The 15960-nt window shown below is 44.3% G+C and overlaps 1 protein-coding gene across 3 annotated transcripts in view; it reads left to right on the top strand.

The window, feature by feature from the left end:
- C5 (complement C5) overlaps positions 1-15504 on the top strand; it is a 69844-nt gene extending 54340 nt beyond the window's left edge. For all 3 annotated transcript variants that reach the window (XM_083422838.1, XM_083422837.1, XM_083422839.1), the window contains exons 33-41: positions 338-410; positions 3269-3371; positions 4227-4301; positions 6843-6948; positions 8535-8621; positions 9496-9585; positions 12595-12678; positions 13569-13707; positions 14684-15504. In XM_083422838.1, the coding sequence (XP_083278964.1) occupies positions 338-410; positions 3269-3371; positions 4227-4301; positions 6843-6948; positions 8535-8621; positions 9496-9585; positions 12595-12678; positions 13569-13707; positions 14684-14813 (887 nt within the window). In that variant the 3' untranslated portion in view covers positions 14814-15504. The remainder of the gene's footprint in view (positions 1-337; positions 411-3268; positions 3372-4226; positions 4302-6842; positions 6949-8534; positions 8622-9495; positions 9586-12594; positions 12679-13568; positions 13708-14683) is intronic.
- The last annotated feature ends 456 nt before the right edge of the window (positions 15505-15960 follow it).

The following is a 15960-nucleotide window of genomic DNA, read 5'->3' as shown; positions in this document are numbered from 1 at the left end:
AGTTAGGGAATCAGCAGAAGGCTCTTGGCACTGGACCTCAGGGTCTTGGCAGAACGATGGGGGTGGAGATGCTCCTTCAGGTATACTTGACCGAGGCCGTTTAGGGCTTTAAAGGTCAGCACCAACACTTTGAACTGTGCTCAGAAACGTACTGGGAGCCAATGTGTTGTTGTTGTTGTTTTTAAAATGCTCAGACTTTGGAAGTACCGGTAATTAGTTTCCTCCAGTTGAGTGTACAGAACCAGGACTCAGGGTTGTTGTAACCATTTAGGAATCTGTGTACTGGACAATAGATTTGACAAGCCTGGGTAAACACATCCTGCTGTTGCATTTGCAGAAATGAATATCGACGGGAGGGGCTCTTCCTCCAGCTACTTGGATGAAGCAAAGCACTTGACAGCCTGTGCAAAGTAAGTCCAGATGAGCCAAGAGAGAGCCTGTCAATCTGTGAGCCAGTTGTCAGAAATGCCAGGGTAGGGTGGTTGGGAAAGAAGTCTCTTATTTTGGATTGTTTATGCCCTTGTTTTGCAAGGGCAATGTTGAGGCTAGGAAGGAAGAAGCTAACAGGCAGTGTGACTCTCTGAACTGGTTATACATCTTGGCTGTGAGTCCTGGAAGACCGGATCCTTTCTTTGCAGGCCTTTTCCCGCCTTGCCTGAGAGGGAGGGACCCTGACTGACTCCAGCTACAAAGGCTGAGGCTGCCAAACAGACTCTTGGGCTGGGAGTTTTCTTGTGGAAGGGGGCTGTTGCTATTATTGATATGACTTCTTTGTATCTTTATTTTAGAGGTTATGTGAAAATGTCTGATGTGGCTGTGTACTTTTTGCTCTTTTATTTATTGCTTACGGCTATTTTTGTTACATTTGTAATTACATAATTCCACCCCCCCCCCCATGTTGTAAGCTGTCTTGAGCATGGTTTGAACTATGGAAAGGTGGCATACACCAACAGGACAATGACAATAATCCACCAACAGCATACAAATCAATATGGCTAACCTGATCCAAAACACCCACCCACCTCACTCACACACGAAAACAAAGATCACCACAGCCAATCACAAGCAAACAATCACACCCTAGGCCAACCCCAACCTCTCTCACCACCAAAGGAACACAAGTGAACAACACAAACAACGCTGACCCCAAACTCTACATACATTAAACATAATAGAAACACCACCACCCGACCCCACCCCCATCCATCTTCCCTCTCTCCACCCCCCTTTCTTTTTTCTTCTTTTCTTCTCCCCCTAATGCCTCAACAAATGAAATGGATTTGTAAAAATGTTACATAGAAAAACAACAACGAGGCATTACACTTACTTCTGTAAAACAAGAAAATCCTTGATAAAATATCAAGATAAAAAAAGGAAAAAAAAAAAGAAAAAGAAAGGTGGTATACAAATAAAATGTATGTGTGCATGTAAGTATGTTTGTATATAAGAAGGCATGAGGTTGGGGGCTGGCTGAGGACTGGTCCTACTACTAGTCTCCATTTCAAAGGAGAACACATGGAAGAATGATTGGCAGCCGTGGTGTGTGGTGAAATAGTGAGTGGAGCCCAGAATGCATGACTTTTGCAGGGGGTGGGGTGAGGGTCTGTTGTGAAAGACAGGCAGATGAACAGGAGTTGAAGAGATGAAAAGATGGACTAATTATAATGTTGGTGGTCAGAATAGCTGTTACAGAAGGGTTAGGGATATGAGATCAATCCATTCTTTTTCAGTCTTAAAGTAAAGGTAAAGGGACCCCTGACCATTAGGTCCAGTCGTGACCGACTCTGGGGTTGCGGCGCTCATCTCGCTTTATTGGCCGAAGGAGCCGGCGTACAGCTTCCAGGTCATGTGGCCAGCATGACTAAGCCGCTTCTGGAGAACCAGAGCAGCGCACGGAAATGCCGTTTACCTTCCTGCCAGAGTGGTACCTATTTATCTACTTGCACTTTGATGTGCTTTTGAACTGCTAGGTTGGCAGGAGCAGGGACTGAGCAACAGGAGCTCACCCCGTTGCGGGGATTCGAACCACCGACCTTCTGATCTTATATGATTGCTTATTCTGGTTTTCATTTTCCATTTAGATATATTTTTACTGTGCTACATCCATATAAGTCTTACTCAGATTGAAATCAATGGGCATGACTAACTTCGTTCCATTCATTTCATGGCCTCTAGTCTAAAACTTGTTTCGATACAACACCACTGATTTTTGAATTCATAGATTTGTTCTAGTCTGGGGAACCTTTAGGGCTTTCTGCCATCCTCCATGAATTGGAAATACATCCATTAATGTGCCCAGTGTTGGACCTTGGCTCACCTGTCAAGAACCAGCTCAGCAGGATAAGTATGTGTGTCTCCCAAATGCAGCAGGGCTGGCTAGCCATATTTTTTAAGTCAGCGTAACTGTTAAACCAGAGAGGATGTAGCAGAGATCATTACATCACAAGGGTTACATCCACTGTTAGTAGTACATGGAGTGAACTTGTTGAAATTAATGGTCATGACTGATTTTGGCCCATTTCAGTAAGCCTTCTCTAAGTAGAAACTTAGTTGGATACATCCCAAATCATCTAAGCCAGGGGGCCACGAACTTTTTTGAGTGAGTGGGCGCATTTGGAATTTAGGGGAGTGTTATGGCAGCAGTCACAAAATGGCTGCCATGGGGGGCATGGCATAATAGCTGCCACAACTAAAAGACCACAACATAGTGCGGGTATACTCCCTTTGCCCCTGCACATACACCTGGCATCTATGTACTTCTCTATTCAGAATGAAAGAAGAGGGGTAAGTATCTGATTCCGGCATGAAAGCTGGGCGTGTTTAAGTGAGTGTATTCAATGGAAGTGATAGCTGGTATTCAGAGGCATATTAGTAATGAATAGGTAGAGGATGCATGTAGGATGCATGCAGAAAAAAGGTTGTTTTCTGCTGCTCCAGAGAAGCGGACACAGAGCAATGGATCCAAACTACAAGAAAGAAGATTCCACCTAAACATTAGGAAGAACTTCCTGACAGTAAGAGCTGTTTGACAGTGGAATTTGCTGCCAAGGAGTGTGGTGGAGTCTCCTTCTTTGGAGGTCTTTAAGCAGAGGCTTGACAACCATATGTCAGGAGTGCTCTGATGGTGTTTCCTGCTTGGCAAGGGGTTGGACTCGATGACCCTTGTGGTCTCTTCCAACTCTATGATTCTATGATTCTATGAACCAGAGTGGGAGAAGGTTGTTCTCTTTATGGAATCAGGGTCTTGTTCTGCTTTTACCCTGTGTAGGTACAAGCCTATCAGAGGAGAACCTCAGTCTGCCTCCTCCCATGCCGTGATGGATATATCTCTTATCAGTGGATTGGAAGCAAACACAGAAGACTTATCTATTGTAAGGAAGGTGGTCACCCCTGTTAAATAAATAACAACATCAGAACAGCTCTGCTAGATCAGGCCAAAGACCCGTCTGGTCCAGCACTCTGTTCTCACAACAGCCAACCAGATGTCCTAGTGGAAAGTCCCCATGCAGGACCTGAGATCTACCCCCACTTGTGATTCCTGGCAACTCTGACTCTGGAGGGAGAACATGGCCATCGTGGCTGGTAGCTCTGCAGTCCTATGCACCATGTTGTCCTGGGGCATTGTGAAAAATGTAAAATGGCAGCATGTTGATACTTTCTATTGATATTTTCCAAGTCTGGGGATTCTCCAGTGTAAGAGGCAGTCCATCAGGCAACCTCTTGACAAGGCCTCCCTCAAGCTAAAACCAGCCCAGTTCAGGTTAGATTACCAGTTTACATGACAGCCATTTCATGAAAACATGCAATCCAATTCCACTCGCACCATCATAGCCATTTTCTATGACTTTCTGCTATAGATTTTGTGCTTTTTTTCCTGGTAGTATGCTCCAGTGTGCACTACCAACACCTTTTCCTGCCAGGGCCCAGTTGCTGCCCCTTCGCCCCAGGGCTGGCTGGAGTGCAAGTGTCCCACTCCCCGAGGAGTGTGAGAGTGGGCGACACAGCATGTGACAGACTGCCCTGCCCTGGCTGCTGGCCGCATGTGCCCTGGTTGCCTCTCTGGCAGAGCTCATGATGGTTGTGGCGGGGCGGGTGCAGGCGCTGTCAGTGAGTACAGGAACCGTTTTCCCATAGAATGAAGGCACTGTATATGTTAATATAGTTGTTCTTGTGGTCACAACCAAAACTAGTTGCTGAATTCTCTCTCTCTCCCTCTCCCTGCTCAGCTTGCGAATAACATTGACCAGTTGATTGCAAGCTATGAGATAACCAATGGACATGTTCTGGTGCAAATAGACTCGGTAGGTTCTCTATGGCTTCTCTGTCCTTTTCATTAAAAAAAAAAATGTTTCATCGGTTATAGTCATTTTCCAGTTCTTCTGTGCCAGGGCTGGATCTTCTCCTAATTCTTATAATCAACCAGTATCTCAGAATTATCCACCAAGTTGTACAACTGGTGTAGGGGGACACTGATTTGGGCAAAAACATAAGTTTTTTACTTTTTAAAGTGTTTTTTTTGGATAAGGCCAGTCCACTTCCCAGTGGGGCAGTGTTGCGAGCAGGCCACGTGGCCTCTGCACTCAGTGGGGGCTGGGCTAAGCCCCCTTGTCATTGGGGAGACCCCGGCTGCATCACGGTCCCCGGCCAGCCAATCTGGTTGGCTGGGAGGCATGGCTTACCCCTTTTAAGCAGCCGCACTGCCGGGGGATCCCCCCTTCTGGTTCTGGCTTCCGTGGATCTCTCGCCCTCTTTTCATGTGTTCTTCATATTGGCCTTGCTATGGACCTCAGTTGGTCACTGTTGAGGGGCCTGGTAGGAATTTTTCCACTTGGCAAATTGGCACTGGCCATTTGGTTTTCGCCCACCTCGTAGCAATCATCACAACTTTTGTAAGGTTTGGTGGTTAAGCATTGGTAAAAACCTGGTTTGGGGGAGGGGAGGTTTAGCCATCACCTGCCCCTCCATTTTAAAGGGTATTCCGTTAAAGGAAGCCGGGGGTCGTGGTTCCTGTCCGAAGCCCAGGTGGAGGCTAGGGCCATGGCACGACCTTCCGGTGACCCTGGGGGGAGCGCCGAGTTGATGTACATCAGGGTTGGACAACTACCAAGAGACTGCAATCTACTCACAGAATTAAAAACTGGCAGTGATCTACCCCCTTTTTTGGGGTTCAGGTCAAAGTTGTTGAGCTTTTTTAGGTAGGAGGAAAGCACAGATTTTTGTGAATTCAAGCCTAAGCTCAAGGAGGGAGAAAGAGCTTACTCGCTGAGTAAACTCCATCTTCCGTTCTGCAGCTCATGCAACAATGGAGGGCAGGGCCAGATTCTATTTTATCAACGCTAAGGAAAGGGACCACGATCTACCAAGACCTCCCAGGGATCTACCAGTAGATCATGATTGACCTGTTAGACGTCCCTGATGTACATCAACAGGGCTCCCCCTACTGGTGGTTAACCCTTATGAGACTTCCTGCATGGCGGGCAGGTGTCAGATATAGTCAGTTCAGTTCCAATGCCTAAGCCAATACCACTCACATTCTGTAACCAATAAAGTTGTGGCCTAAATTTTGCCCATTAACCCAACATACAGTGTCCACATGTTATTATTCAACATAAGGGGGAGGCCTTGGGGTCTTGACACGCAACATTGTTTTACCAGTCTGGTGTTTGTTGCTTGGGAGGAAGGGTAGGATTGACTTGTACATCATTGTTATTATCATTATCACCACCATGCAGTGTATTATTAATAATTAATTAAGATCTGTTATGCCAGGTTTCCAAATCTGCATAGAGCATTCTTTCGGGTATCAAAAAAGGGGAATAGAGGACTGAGTTTTTCAGGGTACTGAGGCATCTTTCCTAACCAGTGAAAACCAATGGCTAGAAACTCTAAAAATAAATTAAAAATGTGCCAACTACTGAGATACTTGAAGCCAGACTACAATGTGATGCAAGCTGGCTATGACCGGATATCCCAATATTTTCCACCTTTTACTCAAATACAGTTGCAGTTTGTGTTCCAAATTGCAGTGGCAGTGGGAGAGGTGCTTAGCTCTGCCCGATTTGCACATAAGTCAGACCATGGCTTAGTGCAAAATGTGTAGGCTCTAGAGGAGAAGATCATGGCCACTTTGCTTCTCCCTGGTCATTTTGCTGCTTGCACTATTATGCTGAGCTGAGCCATGGGAAGGTCCATAGCTCGGTGGCAGAACCACCCAGAGTGGTTGGGGCAACCCAGTCAGGTGGGTGGGGTACAAATAAAAGTATGGTGATGATGATGCAGAAGGTCCAGGCTCTATCACTGGTGTCTCCAGATAGGGCTCAGAAACACACGTGCCTGATTTCCAGGGGATCCACTCTCAGGCAGTGTGGGCAGTATTGGGTTAGATGGACCAGCTATCTGACTCTGTATAAGGCAGTTTCCTAAGGCTGCAGTTTAGCTGTCCCATACAAACCACATGCCATAAATCATAAGACAAACCTTGGGGAGGGCGCTGTGATGAGGTTTCATTGTACGAATGGAAATCCTTATACTAATGGAAAGAATGATTTGGATACTGCCCTGTGCTTGTAGGGAGGATGTTTGTGTGGAATTAGTGGGGGGGGGGGGCACAGTGCCCTGCATGGTGCCACCTTTTTGCCACACACCACAAGCAGATTTCATTGATTTTTTTATTTTATTTTTGCAGGGGCTAAATTTACATTGCTTCCCCATGATTGTTTTGCATGAATGAAATTGGGCTCTCTGGACTTACAATGCAAGGAGATTGGGGGAAGATAGGCCCCATGGCTGGGGAGAAATTCCTCAAGTCAATCCATCCTAACTTGTATTCTGTTTCCAATAAGATTCCAGCAAATGAATTTCTGTGCATTGGGTTCCGAGTAACAGAAGTATTCCGTGTTGGAATGGCAAGCCCAGGAAGCTTCACAGTGTATGAATATCACACCCCTGGTAAGGAGACAGTTCCTCTAAGCCAGAGCTTTCCAAAGTGTGTGTCACGACACATTAGTGTGTCGGCTGCAGTGTGTAGGTGTGTCGTGCGAATGCTCCCTGCTCTTCTCCCGGGGCTGGAAAGGGATTAGTTTGTGAAATATACTTGGAGTCAAGTGTGGATTTCATGCTCTTTATTCAGCTCATAGTAGCGAGGAATGGAAGTTCCCCCAAAATGCCTGCTTTATATACATTATTTACACAATGGGCCCCACATGATTGGCTAATTCCGGGATTCTCCTGTAGGCCAATCAGGTTGCAGATTCACTTTCACCTGGAGCTGGATTGGGTGGCTCCTGCGGACCAATCAGACTGCTGCATTCTGCATCCTATTGTTCTAGGACCAATCAGATTGCTGCATTTTGGATCCTATTCAACTCAGTACATAACAGTTTGGTTTGCTAGTAAAACTGAATTACTGTGTCGCGAAATGATGCATGCCTAAAAAGTGTGTCACCAGCATGAAAAGTTTTGAGAACTCTGCCCTAAGCAATGGCAGTATATAGCAGGCTTTGGGTGCAAGAGGTCCAAATTTCAATCTAGGCAGGTCTTAGAAGGACCTCTTTCTGAAGATCTGGAAAACCACTGCCATTGAGTGTTGACAGTGCTGGGCTAGATGGGGCAGTGGTTTGACAGGGGATAAGGCAGCTTCCCTCTGTTCCCTTTCCCCACTTGATCTTCACAGCTGGACTTGCGCTAGTGCTTGTGTCCTTGAGCAGCTGCCAGGACTCTGGCATCTCAGGAGGGTCCATCATTGATCCCTGCCCTGAGCCCTCCCGGAAATAAATTTGCCTGGCTCAGCCCTCCAAGCAGCACCAGGTGACTGGGCTTAGCTGCCATTTTAATTTCCCACAATACCCTGGAGCAACACTATATAGAGGATATTACCGGGAATGGGGGCTGCCCCTAGCCACCTGGTGCTGCTTACACCACTGCTGCCTCCGCTGGGTAAGACCATCAGAGGACCAGCCCAAGGGCACGTGAGCCACACCTCTGTCATGTCTGAAGCCAGTCATGCACCAGTCAGAGTGGTGTGATTTCCAGGACCAAATGTGACATTGCATTAATTGCATGAATGCAATTAATTACACAGGGTTCTTGGTTATGGAAAGAGTTGCTATGAAGAAGTCAGAGTGGCCAAGGAGCTGTGGGGTGGGGGAGTTGAATTCTTTCCCTCTTTGTCATGATCACAACAAAAATCTCCTCTCTGTAGTTGTTTGCTTTTCATGGGAAGCAACTCCCTTTGGTGTCAAGAGGAGTTTCCCCTGAAATGCAAACAGTAGCTTTGAAGAGGTGAGAGAAAAACTCCCCCTAGCCGCACCACACTATTCCAAAGCTGCTCAGGCTTTTCATCTGCTGCTGTTTACATAACAAAAGACACGTGTGCTAATTGCAGTCATGTCCATAATTTCACATCTTACTTGGTCCTCATTAGGGCTCCGAATTCTTTCTCAGTTTCTCAGTAGAATTGCTCTTGTTTACATCTTGGCTCGTGGGACTTTGGCACCCACCACTCTCTGTCTTTCTGAAACTTTGATTTCCCACAGATAAACAGTGCTCTGTATTTTACGATCCTTATGGAGAAGACTCACTCCTAAGACTCTGTGAAGGGGTAGAGTGCAAATGTATGGAAGGTAAAAATGTTTTCCTGCAAATGGGGATGGAATAATTTGCCAGCTTTATTTCTCTTTGCTTGATTTATCCAATCTTCAATTCAGTTCTCCACATTTCTGTAGCAATTTGCAAATTTTCCTTAAAAAAAACCCCTAATAAAATTTCTTCCAATAAACAATTTTTTTTTGTAATCTGTTTTGACTAATATATTAGGAGAACTGGCTTGCAGAATGCCTTTTGTATGTTATTTTCACTAATATATTCATATTTGTGCACATGTTCCCCTAATACATAAAAATATTGTTTGGATGTAGAACAGCATAGCAAATTTCAGATAAGTGCACATTTTGAGGGTGGTCATGTTTTGGTTCTCATATTGTTTTGGAAAGTGCAAATTTGATAAATTTGGCTTTAAATAAGAATGGAATCAAATCTCCCCCTCACTCTACATGCAAGTAAATTCCTACTGACTTCAATGGAACTCACTTCCCAAGTGACATTGCTGCCAGCGTTTAAATTGCTAATATATTGCAGGATCGTGTAGTGTGACTCATTGCATTGAAGGCCTTAGCGTGAAAGTGTTTCCTGCTGTTAATAGGAATTTATAAGTGTGAGCTACAACAAAATGTTCCAGCCAGCCACACCAACCTTCAAGCCATTCCATTCTGTTCCCCTCCCACAACAGTAATTCAGAATTCCATGGCTGCTGAGGTTGCTCAGCCTTATTGGGCTGTTTTTTGAGTCCCCTGCCCTTTGCTTTGTAGGAAGAATTAAAGGATTCTCTTGGTTCGCTGAACTGGAACAACTTAAGCAGATATTGGGGCGGGGGGAAGGAAGTTGGAACAAGGCAAAAAGTTTCTGCTTGTGCTGTTTCTCTGTTTTGCTCAAATATAGCGGAATGTGGTCGCATGCAGAAAAGACTGGATGAGTCTATAAGTTTCAATTCTCGGAATGAAGTGGCATGCCAGAAGGACATTGCATATGGTAAGATTTTGAGGGTTAGTGCATGCTATTCATCCCCCTCCCCATATTTACTATCAGCATTTTTACTCTGCCTTTTAACTCAGAAGGGTTTCAGAAAGGCTTTAATAATAATAATAATAATAATAATAATAATAATAATAATAATAATAATAATAATAAATTATTTATATCCCGCCCTCCCCAGCCGAAGCACGGCTCAGGGCGGCTAACAACAATAAAATAATACAACATTCTAAAATCATTTCATTATAAAATTAATTCAAATCAAACTGATGGCAACCATTGGGCTAGAGTTCTGTGAAGATTGCCAAAGGAGGGAGTCAGGCTGTGCCCTTTAAAAATAGTATGAAGGTAGCCCCTCCTGTCAGGCTCACAGTCTAAAAAGACACGACACACAAGGAGAAAGGAGTGGGAGGGAGGAGGGGAAAGCAAGCACAAGCACAAGTTCTTCCAAGTTATAGTTATTAAAGTTACAGCCAGTGTCAATGGTGGTTATTGTGATCTTGGCCTTGATAAAGAACAGTCTCTTCCCTGAAAGCACCCTTCCTCCATCAGATCCAGGAACAGAACTGAGCACAGGGCAGTTCGTCCCTCAGACAGCTGACTTGGTGACAGAATCTGACCAGCAGGGCAATGTTTTAAAAGCCGTCCAGGAAGCTGGAATACAGGATTAGACAAATTCATGGAGGAGAAGGCCATCAATGTCTCCAAGCCATGATGGATATATTCTCCCTCAAGAGTCGGAGGCAATATGGGTTGCTGGGAAGTACAAGTAGGCAGAATTCTGTTGCAATCAAGTCCTGATTGTGTGTTTCCCGTTGAGACTTGTGTGCTTGCCATCATGTCATCCACTGTGAGAACAGGGTTGTGGACTAGGGGAGAATAGGATTGTGGTCTAGATGGGCCTACAACCTGATCTTCTTGTTTGTGTAATCATGGTGCCATGAAGCAGAAGAGGTACAGGCTGTGTCACAAAGAGACACAGTACCCTTCAGCACTTCCCCTTGTGATCTCCCAGTCTGAGGATGTGGGCCTTCTTACTTGACTCAAAGGCTGAAGGCTCCAGGTAGCTCCAGCTCTCTGCTAGACAACATCCCCAACAGGAATGAATCCTTGAGCTAGTAGGGCCCACTGGGAACTGTCCATGGTCCTGACTGATCCAACCTCTGTTTAAAGAGACCTGACCAGTCTTAGCATGCTCAGAAGAGGTTCAGCCTCTATCTGCATCCTTTCCAAGCTTCAAGACCCATGGAAAAGTATATCCTGCACTCCAGAGCTGGTGTAAGATTCTAGGTGGTAGTGTCTGGGTCAGCTTGATCTAGGAGACCTTCCAGCCTGATCTAGCAAGATAAGAATAATTATCAACTGAAATGTTTTATCTCTCAGTTAGGGCCTAATGATGCTCAGAACACCCCACCCCCCATCAAAGATGGGGGGGGGATATAAAGGAGCAACACTGTGGTTTGGAGATGGGTACTATAGTATGATACAGTGGCCTCAGATTGTGCCTGAGAATGTTTAAGAGCAAATTATGAGCATGTTCAGTTCTCCAGGGCTGCTGCCAGCTGTAGTCTAGTATCTTGAGGGCAACATATTGGCTGCCTCCATTTTACTGTGTTCTGGCAAGCATGCAACATGGAAATGAGGTTCAGATATTGTATAATCTTACTGGCCAGTGATTTTGGGACCCTCAGGTGCAGCCTCCCTCCCATGTGAAAAAGGCAGGGTATTAAAAGTACACATTTTCTTGTATTGCATTTGATTATCTTGGATACACTGAAAAATATAGAAATGGTTGCACACTTAGGGTTTCAGGCTCCTCTGCCGTTCTTGGTATTCTAGCAAATGCCCAAACTTTCCACCCTCTGGAGATGATCTTTAATTTTATATTTATATATGTCACCCGGTATAATATTAAACTCAGAACAGTTTGTAATTCCAATTAAAACAATAAGATGTCTGGACTTCCAGGAGAGAGGAATAGTGATTCGGCTGTCTCTCTGTTAGCTCCTGCTGACAGAAGATAATTATTTAGTGATTGATAACAGTGAGACAGATAGTCTGACTACTAAATCACTCTGTAGTTAAGGGTAACCTGGGAATTAACCAATAATTACTTTTAAGAGAGGACTCCATATTCTATTTATTTGATTTTTGTAGTTGTTATTTTACTGTAATATGAGGAAATCTTAATTATTTTTTTAAAAAAATCCCAATAAGATGTGCAATAAAACAAATTAAATCCTGTAAGCAAATGGCCCAAATACCAACTAAACCAATAGTGAAAATTTAATGTCTAGTGTTTAAAATTCAGCAACCTTCCAGCCCTTTCAAATTTTTATTTAGAATACTTATATCCTGCTTTATAGCCCCAGGAGGCTCTCAGACAACTTACAAAAGACCCCCACAGCAAAAGTTGCGCTCAAATCTGGTTCAGGAATATAAGTAACAAGGTGCCAGGATTATTTAGGGGGCATTTCCTGCCCTAAGGCTGGTCTTCAGACTATAAAAAGGGCCCTGCTGGGTCAGTTCAAAGATCCCATCTAGTCCGTTCTCACAGTGGCAACCAGATGCCCCAAAGGGAACCCCTCAAGATGTCCATGGGGGAGTCCTGGTGTTGCCCTTTGACCTTTTCCTACTATGCATCAGAGCCCGGTCCTGTGGCAGTGGAGTGGAGCTGAACAACTGAATCCACATTGGAGGTAGTCCTCTTGTGACTTTAAATATAAAACTTAAAATACAACATTTTAAAATACAAACAATTATTTAAAATTAAAATTCCCAGGGGAACAAAAATGACTTAACTGGACTTCCATCATCAGGATGTCACAGATGAAAACATGCTGTTTGCTACTGATGGTGGGAATTCGTGATAGCAGCCTTCCACCTCTGCTCAGAGAAAATGCAGAGACTCTTACCGTCACTTTTAATGAACACACTCAAGAATGAACCTTTGTCCAGCATTGTTGTTGTTACTGGTTTTTTATTATTATTATTTCTCCTCTGTAGTCTATAAAGTGAATATCCTGTCCTCCAAGCCAGAAGGAAGCTTTGTTAAATACACTGCAACCGTCCTAGATCTTTATAAAAGAGGTGAGAGCATTTGTTATCATGAGCTGAAATGATTCCATTAAGATACAACGGGAGCAGCGAACCCTGTGGCTTTCCAGTTACTGTTGGAGTCCCAATCCCCATCAAGCCAATGACCAGAGATTTGTTTGTTTATTTGATTGATTAAATTTCTATACCGCCCTTCATCCAAGGACCACAGAGTGGTTTACAATATAAAAACACAAAACCACAACACCCTACCACCGTTTAAAAGGCCATAGATTGTTTAACTAGCCAAAGGAATGGTGGGAGTTGTCATCCAGTAATCTCAGGAACACGGGTGGCGCTGTGGTCTAAACCATAGAGCCTAGGGCTTGCTGATCAGAAGGTTGGCAGTTCAAATCCCCTCGGCGGGGTGAGCTCCCATTGCTGGGTCCCTTCTCCTGCCAACCTAGCAGTTCGAAAGCACGTCAAAGTGCAAGTAGATAAATAGGTACCGCTCCGGTGGGAAGGTAATCGGCATTTCTGTGCACTGCTCTGGTTCGCCAGAAGCGGCTTAGTCATGCTGACCTGGAAGCTGTACTCCCTCGGCCAGTAAAGCGAGATGAGCACCGCAACTCCAGAGTCATCCGCGACTGGACTTTATGGTCAGGGGTCCCTTTACCTTTACTAATCTCAGGAAGACCCCCCCCCCCAAGTGTTCCATGAGGAGAGCATGAAGTCATGGCCATGTGGGAAACATTTTTCACCCCAAGCACCACCTTCCCGTCTGGGCAGCCTTCTGAGGGCTGCATGCCAGTGTTGGGCAGGGTCAGAGGCAAACATGGGCAGAACAACAAATATAAATTTTATCTTTGTGATTCTGTCTTGCAGAAATGACAGAACTACTAGCTGGCCTTTGGGCTCCTTCTAACCTCCTATTTTTACTCCAGGGGAGGCTTTTGCTCAGAAGAACTCAGAAGTCATCTTTATTAAAAAGAATTCATGTGTCGATGTTCAGCTTAATCCAGGAGAGAATTACCTGATCATGGGGAAAGAGGCCTTGAAGATAGGAGATGGTGCCAATGCCAAGTAAGTAAGCTTGGATTTACAGTGCATGATATGTAAAGAGTACGTTCAGGGCTTTTTTAATTTAGAGAAAAGTTGAGGGTATCTTATGTAGGTGGGGGTGGGGAGAAACCTAAGTAGGGATCCCAATAAATAGCCCAATGAAGAGGGGGTGGGGAATGGAGTATTGAGGAAGAGAACAGGGCTAGCTGCTTAGAAACCTGAACAGGATACTCCATTCTACACATTAGGATTGTAGCAGCAATATTTGGGATGATGGGGAAGAGGTGAGGTGGTAATAGTGTCATTTTGGATATTACCCAAATGTATTCTTCACCTCTGCATTGCAAGAGAAAGAGCTGAACCCAATGTCAGACTATTTCTATTATTTTCAAAAAGTCTACAGTTCAGTACAGTACAGTTCAGTTGGCCACAACCCAAAGTATTTCAGGGAGCAGTTGAAAGTTGGGTTGTTGGGTTTTTTTGGTACACTGGGGTGAAGAGAGGAGGTGGAGAGAGCAACCATTCATTTCAATGGGTCTTCTCTGAGTAGAACTTAATTGGTGACAGCCTTTAAAATGTATAAAGTTAAATGTTCAATGGACATCTCTCCTTCAGTAATGTATAGTACAGTTTTAGCACTGTGCCCTGAGCAGTAGAAAATAGACATGCAGGTTTTTATTTAGTTAGTTATGATAATATTTTTAGACTGCCTTTTGATACAAATAAGGCCCCCTACATGGTGTATGACCACCCTTGGAAACTAATGAAATTGCTAGAACAAATTAAGCATTAAAACAGAATGAATTTTTTTGTACCCGCTGAGTATCTGAACACTCTTCAAAGACAGTCCCGTGTAGTGCCTCTTGCAGTAGTGTAAACTGTAAATGACCAAGACACGCATCATTGGCCAGATCCATCAAATTTACTTTAGCAGTTTGCCTTCCTCCCATTATTTCACTTAGTTTAAAATGCCCCTTTCCTTCTCCCTTTTTTGTAGATACCAGTATCCATTAGATGCCATGACCTGGATTGAATGGTGGCCTACTGACTCATCTTGTGCTTTGTGCCACGACTTTGTAGAATCAATGGAGGATTTTGTGGAAGATCTCTTTCTCAATGGTTGTTAAACTACTAAAAAACTTTTGTGAACAGACTGATCAAAGCTTGCTGGAACATGCTTTTTCCTATGGTTCTTCCCAGCCTTTTAAACAAGGAGAGCTGTATCTGTCTACATATAAAATAGCACTTATTTTTCTAGGAAGTATCTGCGAATCCAGTTTTTGTGTGTTTATAATACAACGAGCTTAATATATGTGGGTGGGGGGGAAGGTGTTGCATGCTTCAGTACTGTGGACAATGTATAATATCCAATACATAATACATTGCCCAACATGGGACTTGCCCACACTTCTGCTTGTCTCCTGCCTAGATAGCATAGGTCTGAGTGGTTCTCCCCTTGCCCTGCTCCTTACATAGGGAAAAGCTGCTCTTTACCACTAAATCAGAGCAAAAGTCAATCTGGAGAAAACAAGGTTTGCCATTTGCTCCGACTGAGTGCTAAAGAGCAGTTTTCCTCAGGGGAAGGCAGTGGGACATGAGAAAGTGTGGATGAGCCTAACAATCCTAATAATTATCCTAATAATTCACCAAGAATCCATCTCTATTCCATATGTTTTCCTTCTGCATTCAAAAGTTATCACCATTCATATTTTGTATTTTGTTCTTTTGTTGTTGTTGCTAAGAATGTGCATTGCAGCTGTCTGGAGACATTCTAAGCCATTGCTGGTGTTTAGAAAATAAATGGGACTTAAATCATAACGATCTTGTCTCCTTGATTTCAAAGGATCTAACTTCAGCTAAGCAGCAGAGCAGCCCTAATTATAGAAAGCTAGTGTCATTTATGCCCTACTTAAGGTACCTTTTTTGTTGGTTAAGTTCCACCAAGGTGCTAGATCATATGAGTGAGCTTAAAGGCAGTTGGTCTAGGCCTCCTTGCCCTGTCCTGCCCCTGCTATACCTCCAGAATGCCTCTTTCAGCGGGACTTACACTGGTTTAAGTTCAGCTGGATAATCCGGGGTGAGTGGTTTGCACCAGCCTATCTTCAGCTCAGCTGAGGTAAGTGACTTACACCAGTGTAACCCTGGCTGAGTTGGGGCTCAGTCAGGGAAAGCCCAAGAACCACCAACAATCCAAACTCACTTATCCCAGTGGATCTTGCTTTTGGACGGAGCTCCAGGTTGAGATCTATTCCTGTAAGACAGGGATGGAGAAGA

Source organism: Podarcis tiliguerta (genome assembly GCF_965153285.1).
Source record: "Podarcis tiliguerta genome assembly, chromosome: Z".
NCBI lineage: Eukaryota > Metazoa > Chordata > Lepidosauria > Squamata > Lacertidae > Podarcis > Podarcis tiliguerta.
This window is presented reverse-complemented; position numbering and strand designations above follow the sequence as displayed.